Source organism: Narcine bancroftii, chromosome 7 (assembly GCF_036971445.1).
Source record: "Narcine bancroftii isolate sNarBan1 chromosome 7, sNarBan1.hap1, whole genome shotgun sequence".
NCBI classification, from domain to species: Eukaryota; Metazoa; Chordata; class Chondrichthyes; order Torpediniformes; family Narcinidae; genus Narcine; species Narcine bancroftii.
In genome coordinates, this window is record NC_091475.1 from 50,690,160 (window position 1) to 50,710,514 (window position 20,355).

The 20,355-nt window shown below is 36.3% G+C and overlaps 1 protein-coding gene across 1 annotated transcript; it reads left to right on the top strand.

Moving 5' to 3' along the window:
- The first annotated feature begins 9,228 nt into the window (after positions 1-9,228).
- Positions 9,229-19,939, top strand: LOC138739999 (superoxide dismutase [Cu-Zn]-like). Its single transcript, XM_069892451.1, is given in 6 exon segments — positions 9,229-9,420; positions 14,407-14,443; positions 14,445-14,496; positions 18,109-18,175; positions 18,993-19,120; positions 19,803-19,939. Coding segments are annotated over 6 exon segments (510 nt in total). The 5' UTR covers positions 9,229-9,331.
- The last annotated feature ends 416 nt before the right edge of the window (positions 19,940-20,355 follow it).

Sequence of the window (20,355 nt, forward strand, 5' to 3'; positions counted from 1 at the left end):
TTGCAAGCTTTTTATTGGGACTTCTGTAGAGATCTTGAACTTGTGTAATAGCATTTTGGATTGCAAGGTTGTTTCTCAGCACACTACAGAGCTAAAAAATTGGATGGCATGGTTGGTGAATCAGTTAACGCAACTCCTTTACAGCACCAGCGATTGGGATTGAGGTTCAAAACCCCTGGTGTCCATGAGGAGTTTATACAGTTCTCTCTGTGTCTGCATAAGTTTTCCCTGGAGACTACGGTTTCCTCCCACCCTCCAAAACATCCTGGGGGTGTAAGTTAATTGGGTATAAATTGGGCAGCATGGACTCGTGGACCAAAATGGCCTGTTACCATGCTGTATGTGTCTACATTTAAATTTTTCAAAAATTTAAATAAAATGCAAAGAAATTGGGTGTTTTATTATTGTGGTGGTTGCATTTAACAAATCTGCAGTATATAATTCAGGACTCTTGAATTTTTTTTCTTTAAATAAATGTCCATTTTGAAACTCCAGATCTACATGAGCAGACAATTTACTCACAGATGGTTATAACGAAGTGCTTGTTCAGCATAACAATTCTTGCCAATATCTCTTCTGAAAGAGCATAGATCCTGTTGTATTTATATAGTTTTCACATTGTGTCACTTTTCAGCTTCACTCTCTGCACATTTAATCTCTTCATGCTCAGTTTTTGACAAAGGTAGAAGAATTTTTTGTCATGTTAGTGTAAAAAGATTGTGTTAATCCAGTTACTCCTTCCTATGCCTGTGACAATAGAACAGCAAGAGTGAACAGTCCATTAATTACACTGTGCTTCCATCTGCGAGAGAGGTCAATTCCAGATTTCACTATTTATCAGTGAAATTTGCTGAGTATTTTCATTCTCAGTGTTTAACTATGAAAACTCCTGATCAATATTACACGATGATACTACTTCAGTTTCTCTATATCCAGTTAATAAATGTTATGTCTAGAAGATTAGAATTTCAATTTATAAATTAAGATTGAAATATCACCCACAAAGGCAAGGTTGGCTTTTAAAGCCCATGCAAATTATCCTTGAGGGTGTTGCTGAGCCCACTGTAGTCTTTGATTATCTTTGGCTTGGCTTCGCAGACGAAGATTTATGGAAGGGTAATGTCCACATCAGCTGCAGGCTCGATTGTGGCTGACAAGTCCGATGCGGGACAGGCAGACACGGTTGCAGCGTTTGCAAGGGAAAATTGCTGGGTTGGGGTTGGGTTTTTCCTCCTTTGTCTTTTGTCAGTGAGGTGGGCTCTGCGGTCTTCTTCAAAGGAGGTTGCTGCCCGCCGAACTGTGAGGCGCCAAGATACACGGTTGGAGGCGAGATCAGCCCACTGGCGGTGGTCAATGTGGCAGGCACCAAGATTGGGTAATTGCAAGATTTTGATCCATTGCGATGAATGAATGGTGTGCCTTTTCTCCCTCCAGTTAAGATGCATGCATAATGCTGGTTAACAAAGATTGTATATTGGGGAGGTGTTGTCAAAGTTGGCTTGGCGAGTGACTGTGCTTGTATATGGTCTATGGTATGTATTTAGTTGTGAAGATAGATAAGATGTCAGATTTTTCCCACTAGTTTGTAATTTTTTTTTAAGTAACCTTTATATGGATATGTAAAAACAATACCATGTGCATTGATGAACAAATTGGCCTAGAATCACTGTTGAGTGAGTGGGTGGGGTGGGGGGGGGAAGATGATTAAGTGCAGAAAGATTTTGTTTGTAATTGCAGTGGGTGAAAGAGTTGTTGCTAAACTTGAAAGTGATAGTTGCAGCTCACATTCACATAAATAATTGCGGTCCACATTTAAATTCTAGTCCAAATTAAACAAGTGGGGGGCACTAGATTTTTTTTTCAAATTCAAGTGCATTTTCAAATTGCTATACTGTGCTCCTTGTCAAATTGTACTTTTCCAAATTGAATTCTTACACAGACAACACAGGCTTTTAACTGCTGAGGCCAAAAGCTTGAGAATTCTAATGGTGGTGGGAACAGCTGCACTTTTGATTTAATTGATTTGAGCAACTTGCCAACTAAGTTAGAAATAAGAAATATTTAGGGATAGCACATGAGGTTAGGATAACCATTCTGACATTGGTTCAGGCAGAGCCATTCTATCCCCCAATGCAATAGTTTTTTTTTGGGATGATGTTTGTATGCTTTGTCCGCAATAAAACCAAACTCTATGGGGTGATGAAACCATGATTCCTCACAAACGGATAGGCACATTTTCACTCTGTAACATTTCTAATAAACTCCCAGTAGAAAAACTGATGCCTGCAATGGATCAGTAGCTACAGAGAAACAGTCAGTGTTTTGGATCCAAGTCATGACATCAGAACTGGAAGAGTGAGAGAGGAAGAAGTAGAGCGAGGGAGATTGTCTTGGATAGGGTGGGAAGGAAATTTCTTAAAACTCAGCAGTGTGGAACAAAATAAGATGATTTGCAACATACAGCTGCAATGGAGAAGATAAGAATATGAAAGGGTCAAGCTCAATTTCTCGTTTTGCATAATGTGAAGTGGTGTAATATGCTTTGTCAAAAAAAAATGTACATTGGAACAATAGAAGACACAAAAAGCAGAGGTCAGGCTGTGGTAGAGAATTTGTGCTGGTATCAGGAAATTTGGGGGGAAATGGTTAGGTTTTGTAAAGTGATTCTCTGATTGATAGGGACCACATCATTAACATTGAAAGTAGCACACTTTATTGGAAGAAATGCATGTGAATTGTTTCTTCACCAGGTAAAAAGGGGTTTCTGAAGTTGAAGGAAAAGTGTTGCATTGCTGTTCATTACATGCCCTCAAATGCGACAGATGCCCTTTTATTGCTTCCCACTATCTTTTTTTTTAATTTTTTTATTTTTCACACCATAAATCACATTAACCATGGTACACACTTTTTCCTTTTCACACATATACAGTGCCATTTTCTCCCCCCCCTCCTCCCAACCCACCCTCCCTACCTCCCCCCCCTCCCGTCCATTTAAGGTATACAATCTAGGATACATTAAACCAGTCAGACAATGTTGTCATTCAATAAAAATACACCAGAAATTCTACTGAGTCCATTCTTTTCATTTCCTTTTCCTTCCGTTAACTTAGGTAATGATTGTCCCCGGTAGGTTTTCGCTATTGTATTTAATGTAAGGCTCCCATATTTGTTCAAATATTTCAATATTATTTCTTAAACTATGTTATTTTTTCTAATGGAATACATTTATTCATTTCTATATACCATTGTTGTATTTTCAAATTATCTTCCAATTTCCAGGTTGACATAATACATTTTTTTGCTACGGCTAGAGCTATCTTAACAAATCTTTTTTGTGCATCCTCCAAATCAATTCCAAATTCTTTGTTTTTTATGTTACTTAGGAGGAAGATCTCTGGATTCTTTGGTATATTGTTTTCTGTTATTTTATTTAATATCTGATTTAGATCTTCCCAAAATTTTTTTACTTTCTCACATGTCCAGATTGCATGAATTGTTGTTCCCATTTCTTTTTTACATCGAAAACATCTATCAGATACTGTTGGGTCCCATTTATTTAACTTTTGAAGTGTAATGTATAGCCTGTGTATCCAGTTATATTGTATCATACGTAACCTCGTATTTATTGTATTTCTCATCGTTCCGGAGCATAACTTCTCCCATGTTTCCTTTTTTATCTTTATATTTAAATCTTGTTCCCATTTTTGTTTAGTTTTACCATTTGTTTCCTCATTCTCCTTTTCTTGCAGTTTAATATACATATTTGTTATAAATCTTTTGATTATCATTGTATCTGTAATCACATATTCAAGGTTACTTCCCTCTGGCAAACTCAAACTGCTTCCTAATTTATCCTTCAAGTAGGATCTCAATTGGTAATATGCCAGCGCTATATCTTGAGTTATATTGTACTTGCCTTTCATTTGTTCAAAGGATAAGAATCTATTTCCTGAAAGACAATTTTCTATTCTTTTAATCCTTTTTTTTCCATTCTCTAAAGGAAAGGTTATCTATTGTAAAAGGGAGTAACTTGTTTTGCGTCAATATTAGTTTTGGTAATTGATAATTTGTTTTATTTCTTTCTACATGAATCTTCTTCCAAATATTGAGGAGATGATGTAATACTGGAGAACTTCTATGTTGTACCAATTTTTCATCCCATTTATATAATATGTGTTCAGGTATATTTTCTGCTATTTTATCTAATTCTAATCTCGTCCAATCTGGCTTTTCCCTTGTTTGATAAAAATCTGATAGGTATCTTAATTGTGCGGCTCTATAATAATTTTTAAAGTTTGGGATTTGTAAGCCTCCTTGTTTATATCATTCTGTTAATTTATCTAGTGCTATCCTTGGTTTCCCCCCTCTCCATAAAAATTTCCTTATTATTTTCTTTAACTCCTTGAAGAATTTCTCTGTCAGTTGTATTGGCAATCCCTGAAATAAGTATAATATCCTTGGAAAAATGTTCATTTTCATACAGTTTATCCTTCCTATTAGTGTTAGTGGTAAATCTTTCCAATGCTCTAAATCGTCCTGTAATTTTTTCATTAGTGGATAATAATTGAGTTTATATAGTTGGCCGAGATTTTTGTTTATTTGTACACCTAGGTATCTTGCTTGCATTTGCCATCTAAATGGTGATTCCTTCTTAAATTTTGAGAAATCCGCATTATTCATAGGCATTGCTTCACTTTTATTTACGTTTATCTTGTAACCTGACACTTCTCCATATTCCTTCAATTTCTTATATAATTCTTTTATTGATAGTTCTGGTTCTGTTAAGTACACTATAACATCATCCACAAATAAACTGATTTTATATTCCTTGTCTTTTATTTTTATTCCTTTTATATTATTATCTGTTCTTATCAATTCTGCTAGTGGTTCTATAGCTAACGCAAACAATAAAGGTGATGGTGGGCATCCCTGCTGTGTTGACCTGCTTAAGTTAAATTGCTTTGATACATGTCCATTTACTGTCACTTTCGCTAACGGTCCCTTATATAATGCTTTAATCCAATTAATATACTTCTCCGGTAAACTGAATTTTTGCAATACTTTGAACAAATAATTCCATTCTACTCTGTCAAAGGCCTTCTCTGCGTCTAAAGCAACTGCTACTGTAGGTGCTTTATTCCCTTCTACTGCATGAATTAAGTTAATAAATTTACAAATATTGTCTGTTGTGCATCTTTTTTTGATAAATCCAGTTTGGTCTAAATTTACCATTTTCGGTACATACTCTGCTAATCTGTTTGCTAATAGTTTGGCTATTATCTTATAATCTGTGTTAAGTAAAGATATTGGTCTATATGACGCTGGTGAGAGTGGATCTTTCCCTTACTTTAGTATTACTGTAATTATTGCTGTTTTACATGTATCTGGTAAGCTTTGTGTTTTATCAATCTGGTTGATTACTTCCAGGAGGGGCGGAATTAATAAGTCTTTAAATGTTTTGTAGAATTCTATTGGGAATCCATCCTCTCCTGGTGTCTTATTATTTGGTAATTTTTTTATTATCTCTTGTATTTCTACTATTCCAAATGGCTCTGTTAATTTATTTTGTTCCTCTATTTGTAGTTTTGTTAGTTCAATTTTAATCAGAAATTCATCTATTTTCCCTTCGTTTTCAGTTCGGTATAATTGTTCATAGAATTCTCTAAAGTTTTCCTTAATTTCTTTTGGATTATATGTAATTTGTTTGTCTTTTTTCCTTGATGCCAATACCATTTTCTTAGCTTGTTCTGTCTTAAGCTGCCATGCTAGGATTTTGTGCGTTTTTTCACCTAGTTCATAATATTTCTGTTTTGTCTTCATTATATTCTTCTCCACCTTGTATGTTTGTAGTGTTTCATATTTTATTTTTTTATCCGCCAATTCTCTTCTTTTAGTTGTATCTTCCTTCATTGCTAATTCTTTTTCTATATTTACTATTTCCCTTTCCAACTGCTCTGTTTCCTGATTATAGTCCTTCTTCATCTTGGTTACATAACTTATTATTTGCTCTCTAATGAATGCTTTCATTGCATCCCATAGTATAAACTTATCTTCCACTGATTCCGTATTTATTTCAAAATACATTTTTATTTGTTTTTCAATAAATTCTCTAAAATCCTGCCTTTTAAGTAACATGGGGTTTAATCTCCATCTATACATTCTTGGAGGGATGTCCTCTAACTTTACTGTCAATATTAAGGGTGAATGGTCCGATAGTATTCTAGCTTTATATTCTGTTTTTCTTACTCTATCTTGCATACGAGCTGATAACAAAAATAGGTCTATTCTTGAGTATGTTTTATGTCTAGCCGAGTAATATGAATATTCCTTTTCCTTCGGGTGTTGTTTCCTCCATATATCCAAAAGTTGCATTTCTTCCATTGATTTAATTATAAATTTGGTTACTTTGTTCTTTCTGTTAATTTTTTTCCCAGTTTTGTCCATATTTGAATCCAAATTCAGGTTGAAATCCCCTCCTATTAATATGTTCCCTTGCGTATCTGCTACCTTCAAAAAGATATATTGCTTAAACTTTTGATCTTCTTCGTTAGGTGAATATACATTGAGTAGATTCCAAAACTCCGAATATATCTGACATTTTATCATTACATATCTCCCTGCTGGATCTATTATTTCCTCTTCTATTTTAAATGGCACATTTTTACTAATTAATATAGCTACTGCTCTTGCTTTTGAATTATACGATGCTGCTGTTACGTGTCCTACCCAATCTCTCTTTAATTTCTTGTGCTCCAATTCAGTTAAATGTGTTTCTTGCACAAATGCTATATCAATTTTTTTCTTTTTTCAGTAAATTTAGCAGTTTCTTCCTTTTAATTTGGTTATGTATTCCATTAATATTTAAAGTCATATAGTTCAACGTAGCCATTTTATACTTTGTTTATCTTCCCTTTCCGTTTCTCCATCATTACCTTTCCTTCTTATCCATTTCTGTTTTCTTGTTTTGAACCCTTTATAAGACAACATTCCTAAAACATCAAACATTTTCCTTATTCTTCTATTTAAAACTTCTTTAGCCCCAATCTCCCCTTCCCCTCCTGAGTTGTCCTTTATCCCTTGTCGGACAACCACATCTCCCCTCTCCATTTGGATTTGCGAATTCACTCGCAAGCGTCAGCTGATTTTGCAGTGACTACAACTCCTCCCCAACCAGCCCCCCCAGAAAAGATTTCACTTTTCATATGTAACAAATGTCACTTTTAGTTCCCTCCTTATTCCCTCTATTCCATTTTCTTCCCTTATTAATTCTTGTCTATACTATCTATATTTTCCTCTAAATACGGATACATTCATGTATGCACATTATACATATACACACATATACCTCTTTACCCACATACATATAAATCGTGGTCATTTTTACTCTTATTACATATCTTCATCTCTCTGGTTGTTTTGTAGTTGTTCTGCAAATTTCCTTGCTTCCTCTGGATCCGAGAATAATTTTTTTTCCATAAGATCGTTTTCGATGTATTGAACTCCTTTCTCTTCTTCAGGAGTTCAAAACTTATGTGTCTTTTTAGTTCTCAGTCTTTTGTACTCTTGTTACACGTCTTCATCCCTCAGTCTATTTTGTAATTGTTCTGCAAATTTTCGTGCTTCCTCTGGATCCGAGAATAGTCTGTTTTGTTGTCCTGGAATAAATATTTTCAATACCGCTGGATGCTTTAGTATAAATTTATACCATTTCTTCCATAAAATCGCCTTTGCTGTATTGAACTCCTTTCTCTTCTTCAGGAGTTCAAAACTTATATCTCGATAAATGAAGATTTTTTGCCCTTTGTACTCCAGTGGCTTGTTGCCCTCTCTTATTTTTTCCATTGTCTTCTCCAGTACCTTTTCTCTTGTAGTATATCTTAGGAATTTTACTAAAATAGATCTTGGCTTTTGTTGTGGTTGTGGTTTAAAGGCCACTGCTCTATGTGCCCTTTCTATTTCCATTTCTTGCTGTAGTTCTGGACATCCTAGGATCCTGGGGATCCATTCTTTTATAAACTCTCTCATATTCTTGCCTTCTTCATCTTCCTTAAGACCCACTATCTTTATGTTATTTCTTCTGTTATAATTTTCCATTATATCTATTTTCTGAGCTAACAGTTCTTGTGTCTCTATAACTTTTTTATTAGATTCCTCTAATTTCTTTTTTAAGTCCTCTACCTCCATTTCTACTGCTGCTTCCTGCTCTTCCATCTTGTCCATTGTCTTTCCCATTTCTGTTAAGGTCATATCTATTTTATTCATTTTCTCTTCTGTATTGTTTATTCTTCTTCTTAAATCATTAAATTCTTGCGCTTGCCATTCTTTAAATGACTCCATGTATTCTTTAATAAGAGAAAGTATATCCTTTATCTTGCCTTTCCCCCTTCTTCTATTTCACTGTACTCTTCCTCTTCCTCTGGGTTGGCCATCTGTTGTTTCTTTGTTGCCCTTTTCTTCTCTTCTTTCTTGTTTTCGTTGTCTTCTATGTTCTCCTCTTGCTGCAGGTGTTCTGCAGCTGTCATTGCCGGCTGTGGAGATCGACTCCCCAGCTGGTTACCCCTCCCGTCGGTGTGTTTTTTTGCATGCGCATGCGCGGTTGCGCACTTTTACTCGGCTCAGCGAGCCATTTTTGTAGTTCACTTTCTACCGACCTGAGGGAGCGGGTTTCTCTCTCCACCGCGGGCCTCTTCGAACAGGTAAGGCCTTCTCCTTCTTCCGTTGTCTTCTCTTCCTCTCTTACCGTTGATTTCGATTTTTCTTTTTTCGTCGCCATCTTCTTTCCACCTTTATACTCACTTTTCTTTAATTTTTATTTTTGTGCCTTTGTGTTTTCCGACTTTTCTGAAGAGGGCTGGAGTTCACCGTCCGGCCACTACTCCATCACGTGACTCCTCCCGCTTCCCACTATCTGATGACCAAAGTGTCTTTGCAGGTGCAGCACCAATGTACTTACACTTCTCCCAGTTAACTATTGAATTTGGCCCTCATAATCTATCTAGATTATTCTAAATAAATGCAGATCTTATGACCACTTAGAGGAATATTTTACATTTCAGAATAGTTTTGGACAGATCCAACGTGTTACCATTTCATTTAAAATTAGCGTTGTCCTTTGTGCTTTTAAAACAAGACCCTGTATCATGGCGGTTTTAAAATTTGATGAAGGGTTCAGGCCTGAAACGTAGATTGTATCTCATTGCTTCCGATACCCACTGCGTGTCCTGTTTCTCCAGCATTTGTGTGTATTGCACATGTAACGCTAAACAGCGTTGCCTTGGGAGCTCTGCACAGGTGCAGGTGTGATGTCGCTGCAAGGTGGAGCCAGACGAGCATGGCGAAGGCGATATGTCTGTTGACCAGCGAGTTTCGTGCTTTTGGCATCGTCCGCTTCATGTTGAACATGAGTTTCCAGAGCGAAGGGCGACAAGTGGTTGACGTCTTTCTGAAGGTGAATATTGGGGCTGAATGTGGGGCTTCCACTTGTTTGACACACCAGATTTCATGCCGAAGTAAACTGACTTGTTGACTGAATTTGTTTGATTTTTGTTTTCAGTCAGTTCCTTATGATCCAGCCCTGTGAACGAACATTAAATACAATGACGGGAGGTTATATACACACTGCACACCACATCTCCAAAAATCCATTTAGCTTCATGAATCTCCCAGAGCAGCATCCATTCTGTGATTATTTCTTAACTCACTATTAACCCCACCCAGACCTGTTTTTGATTTTCTGTCTTGAAGAGAATTTTGAAATCAGCAGATCCTGACCTCTATAATTTTTATATCACTTCCATGCAGCTACAAATGTCGATTCATCTGACTTAGTGATGATATCCCCAAATTTAGTCAGATCCATGAAGGCTCAGCTGGATACTCCAGTCAATCTTTTAACTCATTCATTTTCTGGGATTTTTCACGTCAATTTTGCACTGCTCATGAATCTGCTCAATCCTCTTTCTAAAATATACTTGAAGGCAAGATGTTCTGAGAGGGGTCACATGAACTAAATATTTATATTAAATATTTAGCAATCCTGGTACTTCAGTGTCATTAGTCTGGGATTTGAGCTGGGGATCCAAAGTTCAGTGTAGTGCGTAGCCAAGAAATGTCGATCCCAAGTGCAGCTGGGTCCAGTTTCTGGTCTGGGGCTGAGAATGCAACCAGATCCAGAGTTATAATAATGCAAGAAATAGGTGCAAGAGTCGGCCTTCTGGCCTGTTGAGTCTGCTCTGCCATTCAATAAGTTCATGGCCAATGTAATGTTTGGCTCATCACCATCTACCTGCCCTTTTTCCATCTCCCTTAATTCCCCTACTATAAAAATCTATCCAAACTTGTTTTAAATGTAGTTATTGAGTGGCCTCCACTGCTTCAATAGGCAGAAAATTCTGTAGATTCACCATTCTTTAAGAAAAGCAGTTCCTTCTCATCTCCATGCTAAATGTACTCCCCAAAATCTTGAGGCTATGTCTCCCAAGTTTTTGTCTCACCTACCAGTGGAAACAACTTGCCTCCCTCAATCTTGTCTTGGCCTTTCATAATTTTATGCTTGTGTAAAATTCTCTTATTCTGAATTCCAGAAAGTACAGTCAAAGACAACTCTATCTCTCCTCTTAGGCTAATCTCCTCATAGGGTAAGCCCCCTCATCTCTGGAATCAACCTGTGCGCTGCCTCCAAAGCCAATACATTCTTCCTCAAGGAGAGACCAGAACTGCACACAGAACTCCAGATGTGGCCTCACCAGTACTGCAACTGTAGTATAACTTCCCTGCTCTTAAATTCTTCCAGTAATGAAGGCCAACATTCCATTTACATCCCTGATAGCCTGCTGTACCAGCAAACCAACTTTTTGTAATTCATGCCCAAGCACTCCTGCATGGCAGCATGCTGCATTTGCTTATCATTTAAATAATATGATTCTCCATTTTCTTTCCAAAGTGGATAACCTCACATTTACCAACATTGTACTCCATATGCCAGACCCTTGCCTTTTCACTTAACATCTATTTCTCTGCAGGCCTTCTGTATCTGCACAATTTGCTGTTCCACTCAATTTAATGTCATCAGCAAACTTGGATGCATTAAGCTCTGTCCCCTCTTCTAGATCGCAAATGTACTGTATATCGTGAACAATTGTGGACCCAGCACAGCCCCTTGTGGCACATCACTCACCACTGATTCCCAACCATGTATTCCCAACTCTCTGTATTTCTCTTTTCTCTAGCCTTCCATCACATGATCCTCAACTATGCATCCTTATGGATATTATGCAACTTCCTATCGAACACCTTCTGAAAATCCAAATAAACAACGGCCATCTGCTCCCCTCTATGTACTGTACTTGATATGTCCTCAAATAACTCCAGTAAGTTTGTTAAACAGCACCTGCCCTTGCTGAATCCATGCTGCATCTGCCTACGGATCTATTTTGTTACAGATGCCTCACTATTTCTTCTTTAATGACAGCTTCATGCATTTTCACAACTACATTTTGCCTGCATCCTTTTTTGAACAGTGGCATGACATTTGCTGTCTTCCAATCTGCCAGGACCTGCCCAGAGTCCAGAGAATTTTGGTAAACTATCACCAAGGCCTCAACTATAACTTCTGACATAATTTTCAGTACACTGGGATGCATTTTTCCATCAGCACTAGAGGACATATCTCGCCTTAGGGTGACAAGTTTGCTCAACACTACATAGTCGGCCTTTGGCATGGTTGAGGTGTCCTTCACCATGAAGGCTGACACAAAATAGTAATTCAAAGCCTCAGACATTTCCTCATTACCCAATATCATTTCTCTCTTTGCTCGAGTTCAGAAGAATGAGAGGAGATCTTATAGAAACATATAGGATTATGAAGGGTATGGATCGAATAGATGTAGGAAGGTTTTTTGAGCTGGCCAGGGAAACTAAAATGAGAGGACACAGTCTCGAGGTTTGGGGGAGTAGATTTAGGACAGAGATGAGGAAAAATAGTTTTTCCCAGAAAGTAGTGAATGTTTGGAATTCTCTAACCAGGGAAGTGGTTGAGGCTGCTTCATTAAACATATTTAAAATTCGGTTAGATAAATTTTTTCACGATAGAGGAATTAGGGGATATGGGGAGAAGGCAGGTAGGTGGAGTTAGGTCATAAATTAGATCAGTCATGATCGTATTGAATGGCGGAGCAGGCTCGATGGGCCATTTTTGGCCTATTCCTGTTCCTACTTTCTATGTTCCTATCTCCAAGGGACCAATATTCACTTCAGCCACCCTTTTCTGCTTTACCTATTAATGAGTGTCAATACCATGTAAAAATTGACCATGCCCTATTTTTTGCCAAAAATCTGGTATTTTCTATTTTATCACTTGTAAAAGTCGACCCCCTCCTCCCTCATTCTTGCCCCCAGATGCCCAGCCAGCAGAGCTCCTGACGCCTCACTGCAGACACTCTTCTCATCCTTGGCCACCCACATGTCCAACTCCCAACACCATGATTTCAGATTCTCGCCTTGGCTCTTACGAGCATCTTCTCTATTTCCCACACATCTTCCCTGGCCCATTCCCTCCTCCACCATAATCCACCCCCCCCCCCAAGTAATAATGACAGGTTTCCCCTTGTCCTCACCTACAGCTGACCTACAACTGCACCAACATCGAATCCAAAAATTTTTTTTGCAATTTATGCCATCTACAATGGGATCCACTATCAGTCACATTTTCCCTTTCCATCCCCTCTCCATTTTCCGCAGGCATTGCTTCCCTCTGTGACTCCCTCGTCCACTCATTTCTTCCCACCAATCACCCCCTTGGTTCCGACTCCTGGGATCATAAGAAATGCTGCACTTGTATTAACACCTCTTTCGTCATCACTATTCAGGACCCCAAACATTTCTTCCAACTCACTTGTGAACCTTTAGTGGTCAGTTACTGCATCCACTGCCACTGATGCATTGGGGATACTCACCACAAACTGGAAGATTGTTTCATTGAGTACCTTCACTGTTCCAGTTGCAACAGCAAGAACCTCCCAGTCTCCAACCACTTTAATTCCACACAGCATTGTTACACTGACATGTCTGACCATGGTCTCATGCACTGCCAAATTTAGGCCACCCACAAATTTTAAGAAATACACCTTAACTTCCATTTCCAGTCTCCAACCATACGGTGTCAACATTGACATCTCCAATTTTTATTAATCTTTCTTCCCCTCCCCATCCATTTTTTTCATTTCTTCCAGCCTCACACCCCACTTCTGTAAAAGCTACTATTTTTAGCCCTTTGCTCTATTATTTGTCAGCTTTCTTGTTTAACCCTTCTACATATATTAATCAACTGTATATATGTTTAATATTTGAATTTTGTGGACCAATTTTTAGGGTAAAATTTAGGGATCAACTATTACATGCATACTATTTTTGACCATGGTAAGTATCTGCAACATTTGGGGCATCAGGGGCTCAGATGGATGAGCGGGCAGCCGAAATCAGGTGGCAAGTCCACGTTTGGGGTGTCAAGAGCTCAGATGGGCAGGTGGGCAGCCAGAACTTGGTGGTAAGTCTGCATTTGGGGCATCAGGACTCACTTGGGTGTGCGGTTAGGGCGAGGGGCTGCCATTGGGGTGTCAGGAGCTTGATGGTTGAGAGGCTGGGCCCAAAAATAGGGAGGACAACTTTTACACTAGATAAATGGTAAATACCAAAATTTTTTTGCCAGATATAGGGGGCTGATTTTTGCATAGTCGACTATTATTCCTGTATATATGGTATTACATTTACCTGTGCTCCTCCCTCCTCTTCTCACCTTCCCCTTACCTTCCCCCTCTTTTTATCTTCATGTATTTTACATCTACATGTATTTCCAGATTCCCAATGAAGGGCTCAGGCCCAAATCATTGATCACCTTTGACTTCCTATTTCTGCTGCAAGATCTGCTGAGTTTCTCCAACAGTTTTGTACATTGCACGACCCCAGTATCTGCAGATTTTCTTGTTTAACTATAATTCAGTTAGAATATGCTTTATTTTGTTTATGAACACTTCTGTTTTGAAAATATGTCAAATGCATCCTCACTGCCTTTTAAATCTCTTCAAGCGAGGACATCTTCCATTCTATATCTTAATCACGTATCTTTTGGGCACCAGTATTCATCTATTTAAACACTGGTAAGAAAACTCTTTACTGATGTGAATTGCAACATCCTAATGTTTTCACTGAAAGTACATTATTAATTCAATGTAAAATGATGCACAAACATAATACAATTCCAAGTACACCATTGCAGTGTTTTAAAGTATATACACCAGTATGTACACCCAGTTGTGTCTCATGCTTGCATTTGCTGCATTGTCACAAATGTTTTAGACATAAACTGATTTCCAATACCAACATGTGGTATTTTGCTTTTTTTCAGGAAAGTGGATGTTTGACCATAAATGGAGAATTTTTTGGAATCCCCCCCTGGAAAGCATGGACTTCATGTTCATTGTTTTGGTGACTTAACAAATGGTATAATGTATATTTACTGCTCAAGTAGTTATAGAAAGAACAAAATGTGTTGCTGTAGGTTCTATGTGGGGTGCAGGTCTGGGATTTAAGTTAATTTGCTGGAATCCAGAATTGCTGATAAATGAAATGAAGATTGAAACAAATCCCAATGTGACAGATGGGAATTTAAGTTTAATTCTGCAGATAATTCTGGAATAGAAAACAAGTATCACCAATGGCGATTGCAAAACAATTTTTTTTTTTTTTTTTTCAAATCTTATGACCTCTTGCAGTTGGATGCTCCATTCATTATCCCAATGTCTTTCAATTGTTTCCTCTTTTCATTGCACTGCCAACTTTGAGAGAAAAAGTGATCCTGCAGCGGTTGGTCAGTCATTTTTACAGAGTATAACAACTTTATTGAATCCTCAAGATCTCAAGCTAATAAGAAAAAAGAAACAAATTATTTGGTGAACATTGCTGTTCCTTAAATGAGCCCAGTACAATTATTAGATATTCTACTGCAAAAGAAACCACTGTAGGAACCACTGGCAACTCCTAAACAGTGTCTGGAGTTGAGAATTTGTGCAGTAATTAAGCTAAAATAATGTTAGAAATAGTTAAAATATGAAGAAAGTCCAAACTTATAGTTAAATTATATTACCTGATGTAGGACAGAATAGGCTTGGAATTACCAATAGTGTTTAGAGTAAGGGATCTGAATTTTAAAAAAAAATATTTAAGAACTTTTAAACCACATAGTTTTTAAACTACATATTCATAAAGCTACAAAAAAATTACATGTGTGTGTATATATATATATCTATCTATCTATCTATCTATTATATATATATATATATCTCTCTATATATATATACATACATACACCACCTACCCTCCTCCACAAAATGTATCAAAGAAAGGAAAAGAGAAGGAATTGAGAGAATGTCAAAAAGAAAAATGTCTCAATACTAATAATAATGGAACTCGAGGTTACCAAGGATGGGCTTTCAGAGAATCTTTCAAATTTTTAAACCAATGTGTTGTAAGTATGGGCTTCATATTTTTTTTTTAAACTGATACTTGTTAGGTAAATTATGTTATTTTCTCAAGTGGAATACAAGAACTCAATTTTGCATGCCAGCTCTCCAATCCATAAACCTGTGGCTGATTTCCAAGTAATGGCTATGCACTTCCTAGAAACAGCTAAAGCTAGTGGCAAAAATTAAATTTGATACATTTTTTTGAGGAAACCAACAGGGAATTGACTGAAAAAGATATTGAACCCTTGGAAAAATATTAATCTTTATACAATTCACTCTACCTACTAGGGTTATAGGCAAGTTATTCCACCTATTCAAATCTTCTTTAATTTTATTAACTAAAGGTAAATAATTCAATTTGTATAAATCATTATTAACCACAATCCCAAAATATTTGATACCATCCTCTGACCACTTAAATCAAGCAAATTCTCTACTTTGAGTATAATCACCTTTAACCAAGTACATAATTTCCGCTTGGCCCATTTAATCTTATAATCTGATATTTCACCATATTCTTCCAGTCTTATATATAATCAACACAGAGTTTTTGGGATCTGTCATATAAACCAAGACATCATCAGGAAATAAATTAATCTTATGTTGCTCTTGGCTAACCTTTATACCTTTAATCTTAGAATCTTGTCTTATTAACTCTGCTAAAGATTCTATTGCTAAAACAAACTAAGCAGGAGATAAATGACACCCTTGTCTACTTGATCTAGACAATGGAAAAGCCAAAGAAATTTGTCCATTGGTAACAACTTTAACAGAGAGAAATTTTATATAAAGTTTTAACCCAATTAATAATTGTAAATCCAAAACCAAATTTTTCTAAAACCTTAAATAAATTCCATTCTAATTTATCAAAAGCCTTCTCAGCATTTAAAGTTACCACCACCGTTTTTGTTTTAAATAAAACTAGTTTGATCCATGTGAATTAAATTTGGTAGATATATAGCCACTCTATTTGCCAACATTTTAGCAATAATTTTATAATCAGCATTTAATAAAGATGTTGACGTGTAAGATTCAGTAACATTCCAGAAGAAAATGAGTTTCTGCTGCTTGTTTCAGCGCCTCCAAAAGGAGGTATTAATAATTTTTTTATAAAACTCAGGCAGAAAACCATCCTCTCCTGGTGACTTGCCACTTTGCTGTCTCTTGCTGTAAATGGAGCATCTAAATCTTTTTGATCTTGACAATTAAAGGTAGATACTTTTTTGTCTCAAATTAGTTTATCAATTTTAACCTCATCACAATTAAACTGGGATCTATATAAATTTTTTAATTAATTATTTGGCCCATTTATATTAAAAATTACAAAATTTAATACATTACTAACCACCATTTATTAAATCCAAAAATTAAAGAACTCTCACCGCCCACTCCATAAAAACCAATTGCATTTGACATCGCCAAGTAGAAATAAAGAAGAAAAGAAACCAGAAGGAAAACCAAAAACTGAAAAAAGACACTGAAAAAAAATTACAGATTTTAAAAAAAGTACTACTTCCCTCTATTCTTCCCCCAGACAGAATATACATTGCTTTAATTAAACAGCTCATTTTATAGGTATAAAAAGCTTCTTCAATGTCTTTATTCACTTGTTCATCATCAACATCAACCAATTCTTGTTACTTTGACAATTGATCTGCACTTAATTCTCAGGTTGATTTGCCAAAACTTGCTGAGTGACTTGACTCTGGGCATCCATTCATTGATCTTGTTTAATGTTCAGAAGAGAATTCACAAATTCTAAAGCTGCTGCTTCATTAGTAAAAATCTGTAATTGATTTTCTCCAGAAAACATTTTGTGTGGTTGGGTGTCGGAAAGAGAATTTAGATCCTTTTTTCCAGAATACTGATTTTGCAGGATTAAACTCCTTTTTTTCTTTTCACAACTGACATACTTAAATGCACATAGAAAATTACCTTGTTGTTTGCCACTATTAATGGACCTTGATATTTTCGGGCATTTTGCATGGCCACTCTTAATATCGTTTCTTTATCTTGATAACGTAAACATCAAATCAAAATCAAGCGTGATGCTTGTCCCAGGAATGGCTTCTTTTTAGTAGTCCTAAGTGTTCTCTCCAGTTTGAGTCCATTTTTGGAAAATTCTCAGGATCCAGAACTTATTGAATCACTTTTGAAAAAATTGTATTAGATTAGAGGCTTCAAAATCTTCAACCAACCCGACAATCTTCATATTATTCCCGTAACTATGATTTTCCAATACATAAATCATTTGTAAAAGTTCTTTGCTTTGCACATTCCATGTCATAACAGAATCTTCCATTTTATTAACTGTATCTTTACATAATTCCACATCATAACAGTAATCTTGAATATTATCTTCAATTTTCTGGATGAATTTTAACTTTATCAACAATTTTAGTATATTTTGCCATTTCTTTAATATTTTTTCATTTCACCCCTACATATTCAAAATGTGTGACAGATATAAATTGCAAATCCATATATTACACATTAACTGCATTTGGTTGATAATTATAGAAGTTTGTTCATGAGCTTCCATACCTTGGATTCTGTCTTCAGGATACTTGTTGTAAATTACTTATTTCAGGTTGGATATGTGCTGGACCTCATTACAATCCAAGCAACAAAATGCTTGGGGCACAAAAAGAGAAGAGGTGAGCTCTATTTGAGTGGCAGTGCAAAATATAAACAATCCCTTAAAATGACAATTGATTTTGCTTATTTAATTGAGCTATGCAAATTCATGATACTGATTTGTGACACAGCATCAATTTTTCTTCTCCAATCTTCCAAAAGAAAACTTTGTTTTAGTCTCAGAAGAAAGTGGAAGAGAATGGAGATTCAGGATGCCTGGTTTCGGCATTCTGGACTCTCAAATTTATTTGCAATTTTTTTTTATAGAGATGTAGAGTCAGGAGGTGCCTTCTTTCTTAAAATACATGGGAAATTTAGTTCCCTTGTTGGTAATAGGTTCAAACTGGCAATGACTAATATGGAAAAAAGCCTTGGTATTTTATGGCTTTTTCTGTTGATTGAAAGGCATCAATTTAAGATAGGTAGAATGTATAAATCAGCTCCTGTGTGTGGCCTTTAAACAAAAGGGCTGGAGAATGACAGGCAGTAGGGAGCAGAAAAACCATAGACTGCTTTTTTTCTTCAGGAACTTGGATCGATAATCTCTTGACCTGAAGTTATGGTGTACACAATCAGTAATTATTGATCATGTATGAAATCATCACTAAAAAGACAAGTTTTTATTTTTCAGAGGCCCTTGTTAGATCATATAAAACTGTCATGGAAATAGTGATAGAGGAGTACTTGCTCTGAGCTAAATTTAAATCTAGAAAAGGATAGTTTATGACACAACCTCAGTAAATCTGAGGCAGCATGAATATTGTGGGTTCAATCATCTTCCATTAGCCTGTGAAATTGTATGATTCATTAAAGTAAAACATTCTCAACTCATTGTAGATATGCAAGTGACCCGGGCATTGTAAATGTTAATGAAGATGGTTTAGCCAAGCTGGATGTTGAAATATCGCATTTTCAACTGACAGGAATCCATTCCATTATTGGACGCACTCTGCATTGTTATATAAGTATACCATGTTTTATGAATACTCGCTTTATGAAAATTCACTTTTACAAAGAAACCTGTGTTGCCTTTACAAAAGGATTTTAATGGGTTTTCACTTTTTCGAAAATAGTCTTCAATATGAAGGTTTCATAGGACTGTTCTAGTTTTGTCAAGCGGGGTATACCCGTATTGCTAAAAGGTAAAACAAACTAATTTGAAAATCAAAGCATTGCAGTCTTTTTAACGCATAATTAATCAGTGTCTTTTTTGCTTCATAACTTTTATAATGAATAATGCTCATCCACAGCATAGGGATAACTACCTTTAACACATTGGACACATTTAAGGCATTGACACAGTCCATTTTACTCATATGCTTTTCTTCAAGAACAATGCTCACTCCTAAATGAAAATTTTCATGCCCTATACATACATTTTATGTATTTGTAATCATGATTTATCCAAAATCTTAAACTCAGGGAGAGCTCCCGTGCTTTACGCACGATTGCCTTGGGAAACAGGACAACCTTCTGCAGCAATAGATGATGCCTCCTTTCTGTATATTATTCGTGGAAAGAAAAAGTCTAAAGAATAATTTACTGGAATTTGGCTTGATAAGTTATTGCCAAATTTCATTTTTGAATATTTGTTCATATTTTTAAAAGATTCACCAGCATGAAGATGACCCAGGCAAATGTGATAAGGAAGAGAGGAATGCATTGCCTGGGGAGTGACTGGAATTTGTCAGAATAATAGTTCAGAGGAAGTTGCAGAAGAAAGAAATTTTTGTGGACTAAGAGCTCTATTTTCTCATTTAAATAGCTTAAATTTAAATTCATAGTACATTTTCAGTGTTTATGGATGTTTATGAACATTATTCATATGCAAAAGGTTTTCACACATTTGTTTTCAATACAATTTTTGGTCCTGACCACAAGCTTGCAGCTCTCTCTTAGGTTTTTGTGAAACTTCACTAAATTGTTATCATCAGCACCTTTCATACCCTTTTCTGGTTTGACTTCCACCACCAAGGTGGCTTGTTGAGCTTGCAAGCAGCAAACACTCACTAACAGTACAAGTCCTTACAAAATTAAACTAAACCACATTTTCTTTCCATCAATGATGTGCAGAATTGTCTTGAATATCTCACACACCACCACCTCCATATGAGAAACCATACCAGATATGTAGGAAGAACAGCATTTTACAGTATTATAAATTTTCTAAACAAAAATGTGTAGTTTCTTTAGTGCAAGA